Genomic DNA, 20,425 nt, shown 5'->3' with positions numbered 1-20,425 from the left:
TGGTAAAGAGCCGGATCTTCATCTTGCCGTCTGGCGCTATTAACGCGTTTCTCGACTGTATCGAGGGGGCTCTATGTCCTTGGCTCCATGATAGCATATTCCCGAACATCGAGTTTACCTGCAACGCCGTGTTTGGATACTCTTTCGGCCGACTCCTAGTTATCATTGTGCTAATCTCCCGCCCGGCTATATTCGACATATATCTGGCGGCGGGCCCTGCTCTATAAGCAAGTGTAAAACAGCTCTATCCTAGCCGGGGTCGCGGCTCGGTTCGATCCGACAACATCGGCCTACTACACATCATCTGGATGCAGCCAAACTTCGACCCTGCTAGCGCTCATGATCACGTACGGAAAGCTATAAGCAGTGTCTGGCCCGCAGGCGTACCGAAAACGAAACGGCATTCCAGGCGGGGAAGAGCTAATTAATTACTTCCGGCCACTTGGAATGACGGAACATTGCCACGACCTATTCGATATGGTGAAAGCGAGCAGGAAGGTTAGGGATGTTGTGCTCAAGGAGTACGCAGGACAGGACCACGCGGGCGTTGCTACGAGCGCAATCATTGACGGCATTGACTACTTTGTCGACTAGTAATTAGGAAGGCAGGAGGAGCTAACCTTGATCAAATCCGGGGGTAGAACCCGCGGATTGAGAGAATTGAAGAATTGGTGGAAATGTGTGTTTTTGCAGAAACAGAGTCATGATCATGATATTCCGTGTCTTAGAGAAACACTTCCCTCTCCGTTTCCCGTTACTCTCCCTCGCAAATTTAGTCGAGAGTCCAAAGTTCGCCCTTGGCCTGAGCCTCTTCGACGGCCTTGTTGTAGATGGCCACCTTCTCCTCGTAGATCTTGACGAGATCGTCATCGCGCTTGTCTTGGGTACTGCCACCAAACGCCCTCACCGCAGCATAGTAGACATCGGCCAGGGCCCGGCACGCGGTCTTTGCGCTAACCGACTCGCATTGATAATACAGACTAATTAGTGACACGCACTTAGTGTCAGCCTCCCGAATCAGATGTAACGAAGGCGGCAAGCGGTTAGAGGGCAGGGATAGACAGACTCGCTCTTGAAGTTGTTGTCAATGCTCAGCTTGCCGGCATCGGTGAACCGGTTCTGGGCCTTGTAGTTGCGATATCCGAAATCATGGCGGTGGCAAGCGGGAACAAAGGGGAAGCCGAACGGGTTGTCCGGAGAGGAGCTGCAGCCGTCCGAGTCCCAGATCAGGGACGGGGGGTCGCGGGCGTTGCGCTTGGCTGTGAAGGCAGGAAGAGTGAGGTCGAAAAGGTACTGATCGGTGATCTGGATGGCCGACTGCCGCGGAACGAGTGCCGCGTCGGCCTTGCCAATGCTGGGAAGAGCCAGCACAGATGAGGCCAAGCAGAGGGCGGTCGAGAGAAACTTCATGATGGCGATGGGAGAGGTAAGACTACGCAACACAACACCGCGACCTCAGGCCAGGGCGAACTCGAAGAGCTTGATACTATTACGGTCGAGTTCTAGGCGTAACCGTCCGTCGAAGGACATGCGACGGGCCGTCAAGACCATTATATAGCCGTGACTAGATCCTCGTCGGCAACCAGATGCCTCGACCAAGCCCTCACCCCTCATTGGGACGCCGAGACATCAAGGCCAACTAACTATAGGCCTAGAGGACATCGGCGAGCGCCGCCATCACAACCTGCCTCATCGAGAAATGGTTACCGAGGCGATGTGGGCTGCCGTTTCCACGATGGCACCTCCTGGCGAAGACACGTCCTGCTTTGCCGCAACCTTGCCAGTCGTCCTGCGGCCCGCCGAATGACACCCTCCCCAGCAGGCCCCGCGTCCAGATGGGAACGTCGATCTCTAGGCCAAGTGCGAGTCCTGGACCGGCGCAGGGGACTTATTAGAGCCAGCGTGCGATTCGCGAATGCAGAGGGAAGCGAGAGAGGGTGCCATCACGGGCGACCATGGTTGGCTGCTGTGGTAGGGCCAAGCCGGCGCCTCTCTCGATGCCGCACACCAGTCATTGGCCTGGAAATCGGAGCGTGGTCTTGCGGGGGAATGGCGCGGAACGCCAGGGGCGCGCGGAGAGATATAACCCCGCGCCAAGCGTTCCCAAGGATTCGCTCATGATGGGGGAAATTATGCGCTACTACTTTAGAAGTTAGTAATATAATTAGGCACTATAGATGCATATACCGAAGGACTCGGGTACCGAATGAAACTCGATTCGTACCTTCGGACTACATACACCTACACGTGATGACGTTTTTGTTTCGCCAACAAATGAGGCGGGTCAACCTAGTCTTTGCTGGCACTCCACAGGCAACGTGACCGGTCCGCTTTCCATTCAATAAGCATTCGCCCCTGAAAATAATTACGGAGGAAGAGGCCCAGCCGGCCAGAATAGCAGCAAAACGTCCAGAAATCAACCACCTTCCTGCCTCGACAGGAACTTAGGTAGTAGCGAACGCCGCAAACCCGCTTTTTTTTTTTTTCGTTGCAGCCCCCACGACATGGGATGCGTGCTAGCAAATCGCTAGTTCCGGAGTCCAGCACTTCCCTAAATTAGCCACGCCTGTTCATTCCGTGCTGCAGAATGGGCCGTCTCCCCGTCGCCGGCGCCGGAGGGCCCGACTTCCGTCAGGCCGATTTGTCAAGCACCGGAGATGATGGCTACTACTACGATCTCGGGAATTTCCACATGCCTGTGACAACCTCGAGCAAAGAAGCTCAAAGATGGTTCAACCGCGGACTCGTATGGTGCTACGCCTTCAACCACGAAGAGGCCGTCAGCTGCTTCGAGCGCGCGGCCGCAGCGGACGAGTCCTGTGCCATGGCATACTGGGGCATCGCGTATGCCCTAGGTCCCAATTACAATAAGCCCTGGGGGATCTTTGATGAACTTGAACTGAGCCGCAATGTTCGGAGGGCGCGGCAGGCAGTGGTGAAAGCTCTCGAGAGAGCGCCCGCCGCAACAGCAACGGAGGCGGCACTAGTCGATGCGCTCCAGGAGCGCTATCCCCATGACCAGCTGACCCCTTCTCAGGGGTACGCCTTAAATCCCACGTACGCCGCGGCCATGGAGCGCGTCTATGTGCGGCATCCCGAGAACCCCAATGTCATCTCCATCTACGTCGATGCCCTTATGAACCTCACTCCCTGGCAGCTCTGGGACGTCCGGACGGGGGAACCAGCCAAGGGGGCGCGGACCATGGACGCCAAAGCCGCCCTGGAAAAGGGGCTGTCCGAGCACCCGGAGCACCCGGGCATGTTACATCTGTACATCCACCTGATGGAGATGTCCAGCGAACCCGAGAAGGCGCTGGGGCCCGCCGACCGCCTGCGCGGGCTGATCCCCGACGCGGGCCATCTCAACCACATGCCCACGCATATCGATATCCTCTGCGGCGACTACAGGCGGGCCGTGGCCTGCAACACGTCGGCCATCAAGGCGGACGCCAAGTTCGTGCGCCGCCAAGGCGCAATCAACTTCTACAGCCTCTACCGATCCCACAATTTCCACTTCCGCATCTACGCCGCCATGTTCGCGGGCCAATCGGCCGTCGCGCTCGAGACGGCCGACATGCTGGAGGAGGCGCTGCCTGACGCCCTGCTCCGCGTCGAGTCGCCGCCCATGGCCGACTGGCTGGAGGGGTTCCTGTCCATGCGGGCGCACATCTTGGTCCGCTTCGGCCGCTGGCAAGACATCATCGACAACCTGCCGTTCCCCGGCGACCCCTCGCTGTACTGCACCACCACCGCCGCGCTGCACTACGCCAAAGCCGTGGCGTACGCCAACACGGGCCGGATCGACGAGGCGGACCGCCACCGCCGGCTCTTCCAGGACGCGCACCGGAAGGTGCCCCCCTCCCGCACGCTCTTCAACAACACCTGCCAGAACATCCTCGGCATCGCCGCCGCCATGCTGGACGGCGAGGTCGAGTACCGCCGCGGAAACGTGGAGCAAGGGCTGCGGCACCTCCGGCGGGCCGTGGAGCTCGACGACTCGCTGCCGTACGACGAGCCGTGGGGTTGGATGCAGCCGACCCGGCACGCGTACGGGGCGCTCCTGCTGGAGCAGGGGCGGACCGAGGAGGCGCTGGCCGTGTACGCGGCCGATCTCGGGCTCGACGACACCCTGCCGCGCGCGCAGCAGCACCGGAACAACGTGTGGGCGCTCCACGGCCTGCACGAGTGTCTGCTCCGTCTCGGGCGGGAGTCGGAGGCGCGGATGGTCCGCCCGCAGCTGCAGCTGGCGCTCGCCGCTGCAGACGTGCCCATCAAAGCATCTTGCTTTTGTCGCAGACTCGCTCGCCTGTAAGCAACACAGGAACAACAAAATTGAAACTGCCGCTCCAGTTAGGAGAAGGGAAGGCTGACATTCACATTGAGTCCGGTCTAATTCTTATCGTCCCGGGTGTTCTTTAGGTAATCGTTCGGTCGTTCGGGAGTATTTAATTATTATAATAATTATCAACGCTAGGCAGCGACCGGAACAGGAAAAGTCATGCTAGGCTCTATGTGTGTAGTCTAACAAGCAGGTTAAGTTACTTTAATTATCTAATAACCGTGCTGCTCCTCATCGCCGCATTCGTTAATTTCGTCGCTGTCATCCTCGTCGTCCTCCCAGTCCGCGCTCTCAAGCCCTTTGTTGCGGATGGCGAAAGAGCCAAGCCATCCGAGAAGCGCCACGCCCGCAAAGATACCCCATGCAAGTGCCTCACCTTTCGGCCTCACCCGTGTTGACAGAGTGAACAGACCGCCCGACAGAAACGGTCCAACACTGCGGCCGGCCGCGGAGAGGGTCTGCGCGATGCCGTTGAGCGTGCCAAGTGTCTCATTCGATGGTGCCGAGTTGGTTATCTGATCAGACACGATGAGTCAGAGGAGCGACAATACATGGGTGGACGACAGGATCTGGGTAACCAAAACACTTACCAAAAGCATGACGCTACTGAGACCACCAACGGCACAGATGTTCTTGAGCACAAGAATGGCCCCCAGTTCGCTGTATAACCAGAGCTTCCCGGTTCCCAGTCCCAGTCGCGGATTGCTGTCAGCGTAGTCGATCCACGGCATGAGGGCCATGCTTATGGCCATTCCGAGTAACGAGGAGCGGTAGGTCCCGAGATTTCCAATGCGGGATTTCACTCTCGGGAACACCAGTACCTGGAACAGGATGGTCGCCACGCCAGCCAGCGAGAGGCTAACGCCGATTATGCCCGGTCCAAGCTCGCGACCGGTGGGCGGCGGTGACGAAGCGAACATCGGGTACAGGGAGTTGTACGAAATGTTGGTAAGTTGGAACACAAGGTATGTGCCCAAAACGGCCAGTGTGTTGCGCTTGCTGAGCTCATGGAAGGCGGAGCCCGTCTGCTCGGGCTCCTTATTGTCCCCATTTTCGGCTTCGGTGCCCCGAGATTGTAATAGGCCACTTTGCTCATCCGCGGAATCCGTTTCTTCTACTTCTTCTTCTTCTTCTTCTTCTTCTTCTTCTTCTTCTTCTTCTTCTTCTTCGCTCTCGGAGGATCCATCCAGCCGGTCTTGATCATTCGACGCCGGTGGCAGTCTTTCAGTTGCAGGCGGTCGCGGCGGCGCTTGGGACGTTCTTCTCAGGCGCGCCGCGCACCAGTCACGAGCCTTGTATAGCCATTCTAGGCCCAGTCCAGCAGCGCTTTGGTCAAGGCCATTGAGCGTCTCGTCGAACCAGATTGCCAGCACAACGACGCTGGAAAGCAACAGCGCTGCAACAACGATGTTGGGTGCTAGAAACGGATACGTCGATCCGTCGAGGACTCCGACGAGCAAGCCGCCCAGGGCGGGCCCGGTAATGCTCCCGAGGCTGTAAATGACGGGCAGCCAAGTGAAGGCGCTGCTTTGGTTGGTACGATCCGTGATCTCCCCCAGACAGGTCGGCACGATAGCCGCGTTTCCGTTGAACAGGCCCATGGCCGCATGGACCATGATCAGCTGGGCAAAGGTGCTGCAGAGCCCGAAGCAGATAAAGCAAACCATCAGGAGAGACGTGCCCAGAAGCATCATGGGCTTACGTCCCACGCGATCGGACAGGTATCCCCACAGGAGGTTTGTCGCCAACTGCGCAAGGGCAAACGATGAGGCGAGAAGCCCAACGTATAAACCCTCATCGCCATCTGGGATTTCGTCAAAGGAAGCCACCATGCTTGGCAGGTATGGACCAATCGAGTTCAGGGCGGTTTGTTCGGCGAGGGATAAAAGGGCCAGGAGAGAGAGCTGTGCCCACGGCAACGGGGTTGTGTCCGCGCTGGGGGAATCGTAGCCATAATCTGCTGTGTGGCCTCTTGTCGTTTGTCTTCCCCTGCCGGCTCCCTCCAAATCCGGCGCGTCGTCGGATGCGCCACCGAGACCACCTTCTTCATCTCCTGAATCGGACTTCTTGCCACGCAGCCTAAAGAGCCGTTTGTACCAGGCGCGGGGTCGTCGAGGCGACCATTGGCCGTCTGAGGGCGAGGTCGGCGGTGAGGTCGGAAAAGTGTGGTACTTTGGAGTTGACTGGCGACGGAGGAGACTCCGAGGGTCTGCGGCGGGACGTCTTCGAGTTCGACAGCCGCTAGGCCGCGTTTCGTCGTATGGCGATGGGAAGGGAAAAGGCTCTCCGGCATGGAAGGATCCGGATGCTCGAGAACGGTGACTTCGGGAGAGGCTGGGTCGCAAGTTGTTTGCTGTGGGCGCGCTGGCTGTGACTTTGGCTGGGTGCACCATTGCAGAACTGAGGTGCCGCGACCGGGCAGTTCGCGGTCGCGGGGCACAATTAAGTTACTAGTATTTCCTTCTTCGCGACTGATTACCGAGAAGATTGGTTTATCGGCAGGCCGCTAGTGCCTTGCCGATCCCGATGTTGTCCGGCGTAGGTAGGGAGTAGTTTAGGACCTACTACCTCGCACTCCCTCGTAATAATTGATTTCCTTGGTAGGGAGTCGTGCTCGTGTAGGGTGGAACTGGAGTGCGTGGTGAGGGGTTCAGGGATGCAGAGCCCAAATGGGTGTGCGGATTGCCCAGCTCACGATTAGCTGGAGCGTGTCGGATAACGCCCTGCAGAGAACTCGCTGAGGACTTGCCCAGGACTGCAGCTCAAGTGCATGCCGCCTTCCCCCTCCGGTTAGCTGGTGTAGGCCAGTGTGAGTTGTGGCAGCCGAGAGTGATGTCATAATTCAATCGGCCAGGGTCTCGGAGCCACTCGCTTCCCGGCCACTTGCGGGTGACAATCACTCCCAGGCTGGGGCTTACACTAACGAGTCTATCTCTCTCAGCTTGGATCAGATCAGCCGTGCATGATCAAGTTTCTGTGGTGGACCGGGCCCCACCAGGGTTCCCGGCCCCACCAGGGTTGTAGCCACCCGCATCCTCCCTACAGGGTGGCCCTGGCCAGCCTCTTCATCGTCGATCATCACCACTATAGCAGAGGCATACGAAGATCGTTGCTTTTCAGCACCCATCATCCCACAGTTTCTGACCTCCTCCAGCACTTAATATAATCCACATGGAACCTGAACCTTCTAGTGTAATCAGTACGGATTACATCACTGTGTACCTATATACGGCGTACAGATATGCTCAAATCCTTCAAATCAACTCCCTCGACGACGGTTTCTAATTATTTGCAAACTGATAATACGCGACACGCGACGCGTTGGCGGCCGGGTTATGGTATGCGAACAACTGCCACCTAACGATTTAGACCAATCTCCCTCACCCGGCATTCCGCAAATCCATCTAGTTAATTATTTTAGGGCTTCTTTTTTCTTAGGCTAGGTCATAGCTGTGGCGGCCAAAGATCCGAACAGACCCGGCCAATTGTGTTCAGTTGTAATGGAGCATGCCGGCCTACAACATGAGATCCTAGAATTAGACAGCGTCAACCGGGCTGAAAATGTTGACAGACCCGGCGGCCTGGCGAAGAAAGTGTTTAAAGTAAAGTACCTAATTGTTCCTCCAGAAGGCATCATTGTCAGAATACCTATACTTAAGGTGCAATTGCTGGCGGGCAATTGCGGCGTCGCTTTTGCTTTTCGACATTCATGCATTCGGGGAGCATCACTATGGCATTAGCAGAGGTACAATCAATCCTGGGAGTGGTCTCGCGTGTTTGTAAAGACTGCAGCCAATCACGTATAATATTTGAATGCTCACAAGTAATCATGTATTGCCTTTTGCAACCATCGCAGACAGCGGGAGCACGAAAGCCGGCCACGAAACCCCAAGGCCAGGGTATTATCATCATAAAACAAAAATGCCACAGCAGGTGCGTGTAGAGGATCAGTTCTGATTGTTCACACTACGTTGACACGATGCTAGGTACCTGATGTACACGAGTGCCTATGATAACCCAGATCTGCCTGGCTATCTGCTGCATCACCCCCCCATCCCTTTCCTTCCTCTGGATTGCGACAGGCTTTTAAAAGACAACTGTCTTGTTGCCGTTCAGGAAGACGCGGCCCTCGGCATACCACTTGACGGCGGCAGCGAGGACCTGGCTCTCGATGTTGGAGCCCTCCTCGACGAGCGCCTTGGGGTCCATGCTGTGGTCGACGCGGGCAACGCGCTGCTCGATGATGGGGCCCTCGTCCAGGTCGGCGGTGACGAAGTGGGCGGTGGCGCCGATGATCTTGACGCCGCGGTCGTAGGCCTGGTGGTAGGGCTTGGCGCCCTTGAAGGAGGGCAGGAAGCTGTGGTGGATGTTGATGATGCGGCCCGACATGGCCTCGCAGAGGGTCGGGCTGAGCACCTGCATGTAGCGGGCCAGGACGACCAGCTCGATGTTGTGCTCCTTGATAAGCTCGAGCACCTGCGCCTCCTGGGCTGCCTTGGTCTCGCGTGTGACGGGCAGGTGGCGGAACTCGATCCCGTAGCTCGCGGCCAGCGGGGCAAAGTCCGGGTGGTTGGACACGATCAGCGGCACATCGATGGGCAGCTGGCCCGTCTTGACCCGGAACAAGAGGTCGTTCAGGCAGTGCCCGATCTTGGACACCATGATGAGTACCCGCCGCTTCTGCGTCACCGGCCGGATCTCATAGCTGATGCTGTATTCTTGGCCCAGCGAGTCAAAGGCCGGCCGGAGGTGCTCGGTCGACTCGGTCGGCGTCGGCCCAAAGTGCACCCTCATGAAGAATTTTTCGCTGGTCGGGTCGGAGAACTGCTGCAAGTCCAGAATGTTGTGCCCCTCGCGCGCAAAGATGCCCGTCACAGCGTGCACGATGCCCGGCTTGTCCGGGCAGGATAGCGTGAGGATGTGTTCGTTAGCCATGGTTGAAATGCTTGGATGTCAAACGCCAGCAGTATCGTGTTGTTGTGGGACTTGTCCAGGACTTCCCTCCCATCTCGATGCGTCACACACTCCGAGTGTGTCCACTTCCATCTTTAGCCTGAAACTGTGGCGATGGAGGGTTAGGGTTACTTTCTATCAAAGCAGCAATGGTTCTCGATTGCCAGTGCTGGCGAAAAAAGGGTTTAAGATATTATAGACCGTCACTTAGTATTTTCAACCTATACAACTTCTCCCTTCCTTTCTTTTGTTCGTCTTTCCTGTGCCTTTCCCGTTCTTGAATCCTTCCTATCATTCCTGTTGACCCGCCACGTCCGATGTTCGGTGACTGGCTTTTCAGGGTCTCGGAGGTTCGGAAAATCGCCAAGCGACCGTTTTTATCATTGCCTAGAGCGCTCGGCCTGATGCACAGCGAGGAAGTGCCCATAAAAGTTCAGTGTCTGCTCGGAACGGTCCAGAACCAGTAGCTATGGGGACAAGAAACCGCACCTTATGAATAATAACGAAGACCAGAAGCTGTTTTCTAGACCTGGTTGTTCACTCTCTTTTTAGGGCAAGTTGCTGACTTAGCAGAGCTTGTGTCACGTGCGCAAAGCGGTAGGCCTCGTCTCTACGGAGTTTTCTTCTTACACGTGTGCCGTTTCTCAACTCATTTCCCAACTCTATCGTGGTGTGATTCTAACATCGCCTTAGGCCCATCAGGGACGGCATACTGCTGTCATACTTCGAATGGGAGGCAACGCTAAAGAAAGCAGGAGTTAGTAAGCTAAAGATCGAGGAAGGGAAGATGATGGCGGAGCTGGAGTATAGACGAGGGAAAAGAGCACCGTCGGTAGCCTCCTCGGAGGATGACCAATCGGAACTCGAGTACTATCGCCCCGAAGCGGCCCCGATATCGACATCCGTGAATCGGGACGCACGCCGCCTAGCTCCCATTGCTGCCGAGGCAAGCCCGACATAAGATTGGAACAAGGAACCGGCGCCTGGACGGGAGGATGGTTTTTCTACGACTTGCTAGTGCATCGCGTGTTTTCTAGCTACACCAGGTAACCTACCCTACACCCGCCGCCGATGTGGGTGCGTCTCAGTACCAAGCAAAGTAGAACGTAGACGAAAAATAGACTTCTTCTTCTTATACCCATCAGTTCTACTAACGCGTTGCGAATTTTCTTAGCTAACCAGACGCGTTTGCGGCCAGTAACTAAAGGAACAACCCTACTTTTTCCACTGCGCCCCTGAATTCAGTTTTCGGGGCCCAGATCTGCCGAGATCTCTGTTTCCGGGCTTACACACTCGATAACAGCGCAGCCCACCGCGGCAACCAGCGTAACGCTAATGCGAAAGCGGGGTCGCAATGCGGCTGTCAAGGAATTCAAAACGCCCCCCAAACTAAACGACTGCTGCAGGAGAAATCACGATTTGAGAACAGGGAATGCGGCTGCTGTCGACATAGTTATCGGCCTGCTCTACAAAGCCGACGCCTGGCCGTCCGTGCTCCTGATGCACACATTCGCCACTTTCACCGACGACAGGGAGCTATCCAAGCCGCGGAAAGGACACAGGACGCGGTCGTCGGTTTATCTGGTTGCAAAGGGCGTGGGGCTGCGGCGGTGAAATAAAGCATGGCTACTTTTGGGGTGGGAGGTGGTGGTTGAAGATGGGTTGAGCGACGCGGAGTAGGGTTTGTTGTGGGAGTTGAGGCCTGATTTGGTGAGCATGGCTGAACCTGTGTTTGCCCTGGATAAACACTGGTGTCACTCGGGTACTAGCCGACGACGGGCAAGGGGGCCACCAACACAAGATCTATAGTTACTAGAAAACCACCTAGTGATAGTGCACCTTCCATGCACAAGAACATGAACGTCCTTCCTCCAACTCCTCACCTACTCCTGTTGTCAAACTTGTGATCCCCTCCGTTCTCACCTATATAAGCTGGTGGGGGGTAGATGAGTAGTTAGGTCGGTGGCCAGCGAATCCCTGGTTTGTCTGTTCTTTTTTGAGGCTAACAATCTCACCCCGACTTTGGCGTTCCGCGTGGTTAGCGGGTTTTTCCGGCCCTTGCAGCGGCCCAGCGGCGCAGGGGCCCCACTGTGGGGCGCATCGGTCCGATCCGAGGTCTTCATCGGAACGACATGGTCGAGAATAACTAGTGACCGAACAAAGCTCTCCCAAGATCAGCAGTTGGATCGGTGACGACCAGCGAATTCCCCCTCCGGCCCAGTGGCGTAGGAGTCCCACTGTGGGGCGCGGCGCATCGGAACGATCTGACATGATCGAAGGAGCAAGCTTACATGGCAGTTACAGAAGAAAGTCAAGCGCTGATCAATACAATGATCCATCAAACCCTAGAAGGGGTAAAGGTAGAAGAAAAAGGAGCACTGAACAGGTATCGTAAAAGATCGAGCACAGCAGATGCGAATGTTCCAAAACGCTAAAAGCTAAAACCTCATACCACTACAGCATGTGGCTCCCTCTTGATACATCCAACTTTAGGGTGTGTGAAACTCCGCCCGTATAAATGGCGACGCTGCCCGAAACCCAAGTTAGTCCTGATAGTCTGGGTGGAGGTAGAGTAGTTCTTCCCCGTCGTTAGTAATCCGAGACCTTGCGGCAAATATGTAATATGAACATAGGCAGTTGGAGTAAGGCAACCCTCAGGTTTCACGATCGGTAACGAGATGGTTACCACAAGAAGAAAAGGAAAGAAACCGTAGATTTTTTTTTCTGGTTTTGTAGCCTACGCTGCTCGGCGCCCGTGGCCGCATCCCATACCCGGACCGTCTTGTCGTCGGAGCCCGACACGATGAGCCGGCCGTCCGGCGAGAATGCGACGGCGTAAACCGCGCTCGGATGGATTTGATGGCCTCGGAGAGCGTGAGAGTAGGCTTCTGGGTGTCCAAAGCCAAACGAAGAAGCGACGAGTCTCTGGTGAGTGTCACATCTCGGGGACGGCTCGAGAACCGCGCTGCCACTCCCAAGACATACATTGTCGAGCGGCTAGGCGCCAGCGCCGCGTGCGGCGCACGCAACAAGAGAATGATCTTCTCGCAGATAGGACATGGTGCCTGCATAGGTGTTCGCTGTAAGGCAATTCCTCAAGACTCCGCACACGTGATATACGAACCTCTGTCATTGTATTGCAATCTTACAGACGAGCCCTGGCACTACTTTTTATCCTGTACAAGCCTCCCCGGTCCCAAGTTAATCCAGCTTGGTCACATTGATCTGTTGTAGTGATCTAATTTGAGGGCGATGTGTTGTTGGTGGGGTTGTCAGATGAGGAGATAATTAATGCAGGCTTCCTGGCCCATGAGTGCCGTCTCGCGGGCATTCAGGCAACCCACTCACAGGCTTCTTCCCACGCAACCAACACCCGGTAGACAATGGCATCATCGTCCTCCCTCTGATGAATCCCGTAATCCCGACGCCAAGGCTCAAAGAGGAAATCGCCGTCTTCTAACTACCGTGCCACATCTCGCCAGGCCGTGTATTCCGGCTTGGTAAGGAACCAGCGGCACGTCTTCCCTTGGCCGGCTGTTTAAGCAATCATCGATGAGGCGCTGGACCGGGAGAGGAGAAGCGGAGCGACATTTAGATAAGACGGCCGTCATCCACTTTACCCGCAAGGCCTACAAGGCTGACTTGGAGCCCTTCAGAATCAAGGGTCAAGATTTGGCGTAATTAGGGGGATTTGGCTTGGTCTGGTATGTCCGCTGGCCCCTCATCAACTGACCCCTCACGGATGGCTGCTTTACGTCCGTGACCAATTAAGGGGGCAGAGGCTTGTCTCACCTGGCAAGTGAGGACACAGCCACAATGCCATCTCTCAATGCAGCCTACCTAAATCCCTTCTGGTGTAGCCTAAAGAAGGTTTTTCTCCGGCCATATTGGAAACGGGCCTGGGTGACACAGGGACTCAATCTCTCCAGGGACGTTATCGCGGTGTGTGGGACCAGCTTCATCCCTTTCGCCTGTATCTGGTTCTTTGCTCTGTGACTAGAAAAGCTTGACGGCATTTCTCGTCCTTCTTTCGTCGACGAGGAACTGTGGAGGGATCTTAGCAGCACATTTGGCTGGGGGACCCTTGGGTGACAATCGGTTATGACACCCTGAAGCTTCAATCGCTTCGACGACCTCAGGATGATGAGACGGAGGAAAACGATGCCGGGTGGCCAGCTGCGTGGATAAAACTAGTGATGGCCACAATGGAGCACCAGGCCACAGATCCGAGGGACAAGTTCTACAGCGTTCTTGGGCTGCTGGGCCGCCTTGTTCCATCCTTCGGCCTAGCGTCATCTTGAAGGTTTCGTCCCGCGGTCCACCACGTATAGATAGCGGGATGCCGACGAACCCTCCCATTCCTACAATGCCATTTCGTGCGGCACTGCTCACGGCAATCCGCACTGCCTACTCCGCGTCTATCTGCACTGTGGCTGTTTCATCAACCGTGGTGTCCACTCGCTCTTCCCATAGTATTAGCACGAACGGCTTGACTGTTTCGAGGCTCTCTATTGGCATATCCTTGAGCAGATCTGTCACCTGGTAGAAAGGCGAGCGGTAGGATCTCCGAAACTTCCGCATCCGGGACGTGGCATCCCGAAGTAAGTTGGTCTCCGGCAGGGTGTGAATATCTGTCCATATCTTGATCACCCTTTTGTAGAATCGATCTTGGGCCGTGGGAATATAAGCCTCTGCTTCTCCTATGCTTGTTGCCACGGTGCGGAATATTCCTACGATCGCTTATACCCCCATCCTCTGTACCCTATTGATGGCTGGCGCGGCTTTCCAATTACATTAGTGCATCTATATATTAGAGGCGTAATCCACCACGGGTGCGACCACGGACGTAAAGAGCTGCCGGCCCGTAAGCGGAGACAGGCCCCGGAGAAGCCTCATCTCCATCGCTGCCTTGAGCCCTTTCGAGGCGGCCCTTGCAATATGTGCTCCTTGCACCTGAGCTTGGTGTCTATGAGCACCCTAAGGACCTTGACCTGACTCTTTGGCTCAACGCTCTAGCCTTTGATGACGAAGGACTCCGAGTCAGCCTTATACGCTTTACGGGTAAAGCAGACAATGGCCGTCCTGTCTGCTTCAGATATCGCTCCGCTTCTCCTGTCCTTCGGCCATAGGGGCTTTTGCAGGGAACAAAGCGAGGTGCGGTGTCATGGGATGCGGTCCCTCTGAGCTGAACAGGCAGACGGCGGTTAGCTGAAAGGGCCAGTGTCGGCAGCAGCCGTCGTTAGCTCTCTCATCCGAACGTGGACCAATGAAGCAGGGCCCTGGAAAGAATGCTGCAGTAACAAGGGTGACTTCCGTCTGGCTGACCAAGTCGCAGAGCAACCTAACGAATGCAAAGCGATGCCAACAACCAAACCCCGCTCTAGATTGCATCCTCATGCTCAACGTACCACAATCAGCAGGGACCTTGAGACCGAGTAACTACAACTACGAGAGAGGATGTGGTGCGGTGTCTGAGGAACCTTGGAAGTTGAAGGAGTGGGCGGAAAGGAATTGGGGGTTTCCTAATAGTCCGAAACAGGGCAGGGGTGGGTTGAAGAAGCGGAAGACGACGGGGAAGGGCAGGACGGGGAGTGGTGTCGGGGTGAATACCATCAGGGCTGGGGGCCGGTTGGGCGGGCATGGGGATGGCTCGGAGGATGATGAGGTGCTCCCCTGGGAGGATATGGTCGAGTACGATATGTGGCCCAAGTCGCTGCCGGACTGGTCGGACTGATCAGACTGCTAATTAGGTCTCGTTGCGCATCCCGGAGCAGTGATTAATTTGGTCAAGGACGGGGTAGATAGCTGATGTTCGTTGCGGCAAACTTGACGCCGTATGAACACTATGGATTCCTTTACTCGTAGAGTGCTGCTGGACTCAACGACTTCCTTTTCTCCCTAACATGCAATTAGCGCCGGTTTCTTCCCTTGACTTGCGCCGTCGCTCCCTTGACCTCCTTCTGCTCCACGCCCCTTTGCTGCACGTCCCGTGACGCTCCCCCACGCCACGTCGGTGGCAGCCGTCTGCCCATCTGCATCTCCCACAAATCCCGATCAAAGCGTCCTTGCTTGAGAGCTTCGGCGTTGCCCGCATACTTGAAAGTTTTACCAAATGCCCGGTCCTCCTCGCGGCTTTCGGCCGGACCATCGGTGAAGTAAATTCTGCAGGGCGCGAGTGTGTAGGCGTTGGTTTCGTAGTAGGCCAGCTTGAACTCCTCCTCAACCGAGCGCACCTTGTAAGCACAGCCCGTCACTTCCATCCCCGGCTCGCCATCAACGAGAGCCTTGTACTGGCCCCAGTTTGTGAGCTCGTAACCGTAGACCTTGGCACTCCGCAGAACCGGCTCCGTGTCAAGCCCCAAGACGCTTTTGAGGACGTCGGGCTTCATGAGGGTGCCATAAAAGAAGTACCAGACGGGTTCGTAAGTGTAAGGCTGGGGTTCAGATCCCCTGCTCCAGAACCCATCATCTGCCGCCATGTCGGCGAGCTTGTCGAGGTACGGACAGGGCTTCTTTTCGTGAGTTTCACTCAGCTCCGCTCGACTCGGCCGGACCCGCGGCGGCAGGGGAAGTGGAGGCGGAGGCGGAGGCGGCGGCGGCGTGGGGCCTGTGGTCGTGGTCCCTGACCATTCCCCTTTGGTGGCCGAAGCAGAAGAAGACAGTGGATGGGGCATTATGGCACGACGAGATATGCAAAGGAATTTCGAAAGAATGAATGCGACGGGTTCAGGGCAAAGGAAATGGCGACCGGGCCGTTATACATCCTTGTTTTTATTAGCGCCTCGAGGTTACAGGTGGGCTCGGTAGGTCAAAGCGGGGGTCACTATTGGTATTTAGCAAGCTTCTAACACCTATAGACTAATCCTATAGCCTATTACTCCTAAACTAGTTATAAGTAAGTAACTAGCTAACATACTCACGTTAATAAGTAAGCTAGTATAATAAGTAGGCTACTTTTTCTGAACCTTAATTACTTTATACTTAGAATTACTATCTTTAGATATCTAGTAAACTACTAAATAAGTTTATACATTATAGCTAGGCTTCTTATAGTTATTATAGAGCTAAATATATAAACTAGGTACTCTACTATAGAAGCGGCTAGTCAAGCCTAGCCTCGGAGTCGGCTAGCCTCTTATTGAAGTAGAGGTATAGTAAGATACCTAGGTCTCTATTTTGAGGTAATAGATACAGGTAGCCTTATCGGCCGTAGCTACTAATACCTAAGAGCCTAGTATTAGGCCTTTAAGAGCATCTTTATAAGGCCTTTAGGCTTGCCCCTAGGCTTAGTTAGCTTGTAGAAGCCTGATGCCCTATAGGCTAGGGCACGATAAATATACTTAGTATAGACCTCCTAGGCCTATAATAGTCTAGGCCTAGGAATATCGGGCTGCCAAAGCTATTAACAACATAGGCATCCCATCGCATGGTGTTCTCGTTTGAGCGAGGGTTCTGGCCTACCTTAACATGCTCGATATTACTTGTATATCCGGTTCCATTTCATAATTGACTCATACATGACGGACATTGCAGCCCAAATAAGGCAGACCCAAATGCTTCGTTTTTGGGTGCCTTTTCCCAGCATGAAACCAGAAGAAGGAATCGAGAGTGTGGAACGATAATAGACTCGTGTTGACAACTGGTCTAACCTGATAAACCTTTCGAGACAATCTCAAATCCGTCGCAACGTCCGTCTTCCCGCATAGAGACCGCTTGATTATTCCCACTGTTATTCTCATGATGGTTGAGACGCTTCCTTTGCCATAGACTTCTCTGTCGGAGTAGTATCACCGGGGGTATTCTGCCCCTCCATGACCTGTGCGTGGATCGTCTTGGGGTGAGACTTCCCCGTAATGTCGAGGTATATGCTCCTGACGGTCCTGGCGAGCGTTTTGCGGCTCTCGAAGACGGGGAAGAGGCCGACGCCGATGAAGGAGCAGAAAATCCAGATTATTCCCACCGTGACCCAGCCGGTGAAGAAGCGCTTGCTGAATATATAGCCTGACCCGTACATGGGCATCGGCCATAGGACCAGGAAAGCCAGGGTCTGATCACGCAAGTTAGCAATCGTCTTCTCTCCAATCCGGAGGACACGGTGTGTGTGTGTGTGTGTGTGTGTGTGTGTGGGTAGCAGTCGTCGACGGGAGGAGAGACAACTAACCATGATAACAGTGGCAGTCTTGCTGATCTTGCCGGCACGCTCCAGATTCTTTCGCTCCTCCGCCTGCTCCGCCGGCGTCTCGACGTGTCCGCCGGGGACCTCTTCCGGGTCCACCCCGGCACCGTCGGCCAGCTCGTGGTCGTCGGCCCTCCGGATCTCCAGCATCGACTTCCAGTCGTACTTGTCGATGCCGAAGATGAGCGTGAAGATGGCCACCAGAACGACCGGGGATAGCAAGGCAACAACATTGCCCGCCAGCATCGGGCTGTTGGAGCCGGTGCATTCCACGCCCAGGTTGCCGCACTCCTTCTTGGCAGTGACGAGCCAAGCTGTAAGAGCACAGGCGAGGCCGATGATGGGAGACAAGGACGCTGCCCACTTGTTCTGGCCGGCCCTGTTGATTTTTTTTTTTTTTTTTGCAAACAGCGGTTAACAGAGAAAACACACCCAAAAAGGGAGAAAGGGGGCAAAGCTTAATTACCAGATCAGCGACAGGGTTGCGGGAAGCACGGCAGAGGAGATGATGACACCCATCATGAGGTACAGGTACCCCATCGAGATGCCGGCGTACCAGAGGCCGACAGAGAAGGTGGCAATGAAGACGGCGTAGCCGACCACGACCGCGTGGCTCATGTAGATGAGCCTCCTGCCGCTGGCGGCCGGGTTGAAGTAGGTGCGGTACAGGTCGTAGGTGCAGATGGTGCTGACGGCGATCAGCTGGCTCGAGGTCGCGCTCGTGACGGCCATGAAGACGATGAGGAGGGTTGCAACGGCGCCGCCCTTGCCGAGCAGGGCGACGGCGGCGTACGGGAGCACGAGGCCGGCGCTCACGTCGGCGTCGGCCATCCGGTTGGGATAGGTGGGGAACCAGGGCGTGTTCTCCATTGCCAGCGCGGTGAGGCCCATGGTGGTGGCGGTCAGCCAGGGGATAGCGAACCACGAGAGGCCACCGATGAGGTAGCCCGGGAGGGCGTGCACCGGAGAGGCGGCGATGGCCTTGTTGTAGTACCCGTTGTCGAGGAAGACGGTGCCGAAGTTGCCTTTTGCCAAAAGTCTCTCAGCCCCCCGTGTCCGGAGATTGCTGACCGGAAACAGAAGAAGGAGGAGGAAAAGAATGATGATACTTACCGACAATGTTGATGACAAAGAAGATGGCGCCCTCCCTTGACCGCATCGTGAGGTAGCTGCCATCCTTGTTACCTTCCACGGGATGCCGGGCAGCAGCCTGGACCAACAGGTCATAGACGGCACTAGGGGAGCCCAAGACGTCATGCGAGGCATACGCGGTGAGCGCAAAGACGATGATGATGAGGAGCAAGATGAAGGTATGGGCCCAGTCGGTCAAGATGGTCGCCTTGAGACCGCCGACGAGGGTGTAAGCCACGACGCCAACGGGAAGAAGGTAGACTAGGCAAGGGAGTTAGATTGCGCCATCCGTCCCATGTTTTTCCCTGTTTTATCGCCGGCCTATGAGACCGGGAGGGGAAGGGAGGAGAGGGCGGACTTACTCGCAGCGATGGTGGGCATGCCGGTCAGAGCGTTGACCGTGGCCGAGCCGCCGACGATCAGCATGAGCGACACGAGGATGTTGGTCACCAGCCCAAAGACGAGGAACACAATGTGGGCAAAGGTGCCATATCGCGCCTTGATGATCTCGAGGTACGTGTGGGCGTTTGGCGCGCGCCTCTTGAGCTCGATGGCCAGGGTAGCAAAGAGCAGGATCTGGACGGTGGCGCCAGAGGCATACCAGAAAGGACCAGAGACGCCGTAACGGTAGCAGACACCGGTACTTTGGAGGAGCGTGGCCGCCCACGTCCACGATGAGACGACCGCAGATGCTACTAGACCTGACTTGACCGTGCGGCCGGCCGTGTTGAACATTTCGGACGTCTGGACTTCCCGGTTATACCGCTTGAGGATATAGGTCACGAGAATCATGCCTGCGAGCTTGTCGTCAGAACCCATTTCGTTGCCCGCCATTGATTTACATGTGTACCCCCGCCAATGGCTCTCATCCCATGGCACCGTGACTTTACCTAGCGCAAAGGCACCTCCGAGGCCCAGGACGATGCCATAGCCCACGCCTCGGCCGAGGGCGGCATTGGCCATGTGGTCTGGGTTGGAGGGAGCGTGGTCCATTGTTGCAGACCAGCGTTGTGGTGCCGGTAGCTCGAGACAGAGGCGTTGTCAGTTGGGAATGCGTGGGAAGTTCCCAAAAGGTGGAGGGTGTGAACGTGACGGATCTCTGGATCATGATATACCAATGTGCTGCACGCCGACGCCGGATTGCATTCACAACCTCGACCACGCCGGCTCTGGCAAATCGGGAAGGGAAGGAAAGGGTAGGTAGGTTATCTTGCATTAATTATCGCCGCGGCATTCTATTACACTAATCACAGGCGATTCCACGACCTTGTGAGCCTACCCACGACCGTTGACGGCCGATAGTGCAGACCTCCGTGTTCGAATCCTGGCCGAGGTTACCACCGGGTCGGGTTGAATCCAGTCAGGGGATGCCGGGGTGACAATCCAGATGTGTGCGGCTCCCCCACTTCCAGCGATCGCATGGTAACCATGAGCCTTTGGGCTTATCGCCGTGGGCGTTCCGAGATATGGAGACGACGCCCATATTGTGTTTGCGTGGTTACACTATATACCCTTGACGAGTTTATCAATGGGGGGTTAAGGGTCTTTTGCGGGCGATTAGCGGATTCATCCAACCGGGAGATAAGGCAATTTGGGTCTTTGGGAGGATTTGAAGAATTGCGGCCCTTGTCGCTCGCCTCGGTTTATTCCCCGGACAGGTACTCAGACAGTCCGAACCTAGTTTCCGCATACACTACATACCTTAATGAAGTATATGTGGTGGAGGAGCTCAAGTCGGAACTGCGAGGGAGCCTCTTGTTACCTGATACAACAGGAAGTGTGCGGAGGTTGTGTGTGCGCAGCGTCTTGAGCAACTCACCGAGTGC

General features: G+C 55.8%; 8 protein-coding genes across 8 annotated transcripts; 3 read left to right on the top strand and 5 right to left on the bottom strand.

Moving 5' to 3' along the window:
* Positions 1–772: 772 nt before the first annotated feature.
* On the bottom strand, positions 773–1,410 carry P884DRAFT_210568 (secretory phospholipase A2; the record flags this gene model as incomplete). Its single annotated transcript, XM_069439006.1, has 2 exons — positions 773–953; positions 1,067–1,410. The coding sequence occupies 2 exons, from the start codon at positions 1,408–1,410 to the stop codon at positions 773–775; spliced, it is 525 nt and encodes a 174-aa protein (XP_069294128.1).
* Positions 1,411–2,587: 1,177 nt separating this feature from the next.
* On the top strand, positions 2,588–4,488 carry P884DRAFT_250925 (uncharacterized protein; the record flags this gene model as incomplete). The annotated part of the gene is made up of 2 exons (XM_069440667.1): positions 2,588–4,308; positions 4,384–4,488. The coding sequence occupies 2 exons, from the start codon at positions 2,588–2,590 to the stop codon at positions 4,391–4,393; spliced, it is 1,731 nt and encodes a 576-aa protein (XP_069294127.1). The 3' UTR covers positions 4,394–4,488.
* P884DRAFT_294786 (MFS general substrate transporter-like protein) lies at positions 4,489–6,844 on the bottom strand. The gene is made up of 2 exons (XM_069444299.1): positions 4,930–6,844; positions 4,489–4,854 (listed from the first exon to the last, which is right to left on the bottom strand). Exons 1-2 carry the CDS (start codon positions 6,730–6,732, stop codon positions 4,552–4,554), a joined length of 2,106 nt encoding a protein of 701 aa, XP_069294126.1. The 5' UTR covers positions 6,733–6,844; the 3' UTR covers positions 4,489–4,551.
* Positions 6,845–8,146: 1,302 nt separating this feature from the next.
* Positions 8,147–9,341, bottom strand: P884DRAFT_264384 (formyl transferase). Its single transcript, XM_069441844.1, has one exon. It carries the CDS (start codon positions 9,272–9,274, stop codon positions 8,426–8,428), a length of 849 nt encoding a protein of 282 aa, XP_069294125.1. The 5' UTR covers positions 9,275–9,341; the 3' UTR covers positions 8,147–8,425.
* A 741-nt stretch (positions 9,342–10,082) lies between these two features.
* On the top strand, positions 10,083–11,210 carry P884DRAFT_317163 (uncharacterized protein; the record flags this gene model as incomplete). Its single annotated transcript, XM_069445304.1, has 3 exons — positions 10,083–10,196; positions 10,339–10,369; positions 10,596–11,210. The coding sequence occupies 3 exons, from the start codon at positions 10,083–10,085 to the stop codon at positions 10,904–10,906; spliced, it is 456 nt and encodes a 151-aa protein (XP_069294124.1). The 3' UTR covers positions 10,907–11,210.
* A 3,155-nt stretch (positions 11,211–14,365) lies between these two features.
* Positions 14,366–15,026, top strand: P884DRAFT_272831 (uncharacterized protein; the record flags this gene model as incomplete). The annotated part of the gene is made up of 2 exons (XM_069442552.1): positions 14,366–14,446; positions 14,568–15,026. 2 exons carry the CDS (start codon positions 14,366–14,368, stop codon positions 15,024–15,026), a joined length of 540 nt encoding a protein of 179 aa, XP_069294123.1.
* A 60-nt stretch (positions 15,027–15,086) lies between these two features.
* Positions 15,087–15,957, bottom strand: P884DRAFT_264383 (uncharacterized protein). The gene has a single exon (XM_069441843.1). The coding sequence runs from the start codon at positions 15,769–15,771 to the stop codon at positions 15,202–15,204; it is 570 nt and encodes a 189-aa protein (XP_069294122.1). The 5' UTR covers positions 15,772–15,957; the 3' UTR covers positions 15,087–15,201.
* A 1,070-nt stretch (positions 15,958–17,027) lies between these two features.
* P884DRAFT_210454 (Sodium:solute symporter family-domain-containing protein) lies at positions 17,028–19,592 on the bottom strand (the record flags this gene model as incomplete). The annotated part of the gene is made up of 6 exons (XM_069439001.1): positions 17,028–17,339; positions 17,454–17,847; positions 17,935–18,493; positions 18,582–18,860; positions 18,962–19,393; positions 19,490–19,592. 6 exons carry the CDS (start codon positions 19,590–19,592, stop codon positions 17,028–17,030), a joined length of 2,079 nt encoding a protein of 692 aa, XP_069294121.1.
* Between the last annotated feature and the right edge of the window lie 833 nt (positions 19,593–20,425).

The sequence above is a fragment of the Thermothelomyces heterothallicus genome (genome assembly GCF_042370625.1).
Source record: "Thermothelomyces heterothallicus CBS 202.75 unplaced genomic scaffold P884_scaffold_32, whole genome shotgun sequence".
Taxonomy (NCBI): domain Eukaryota; kingdom Fungi; phylum Ascomycota; class Sordariomycetes; order Sordariales; family Chaetomiaceae; genus Thermothelomyces; species Thermothelomyces heterothallicus.
The sequence above is the reverse complement of the archived record's forward strand: the minus strand, read 5'-3'. Positions and strand labels throughout refer to the sequence as shown.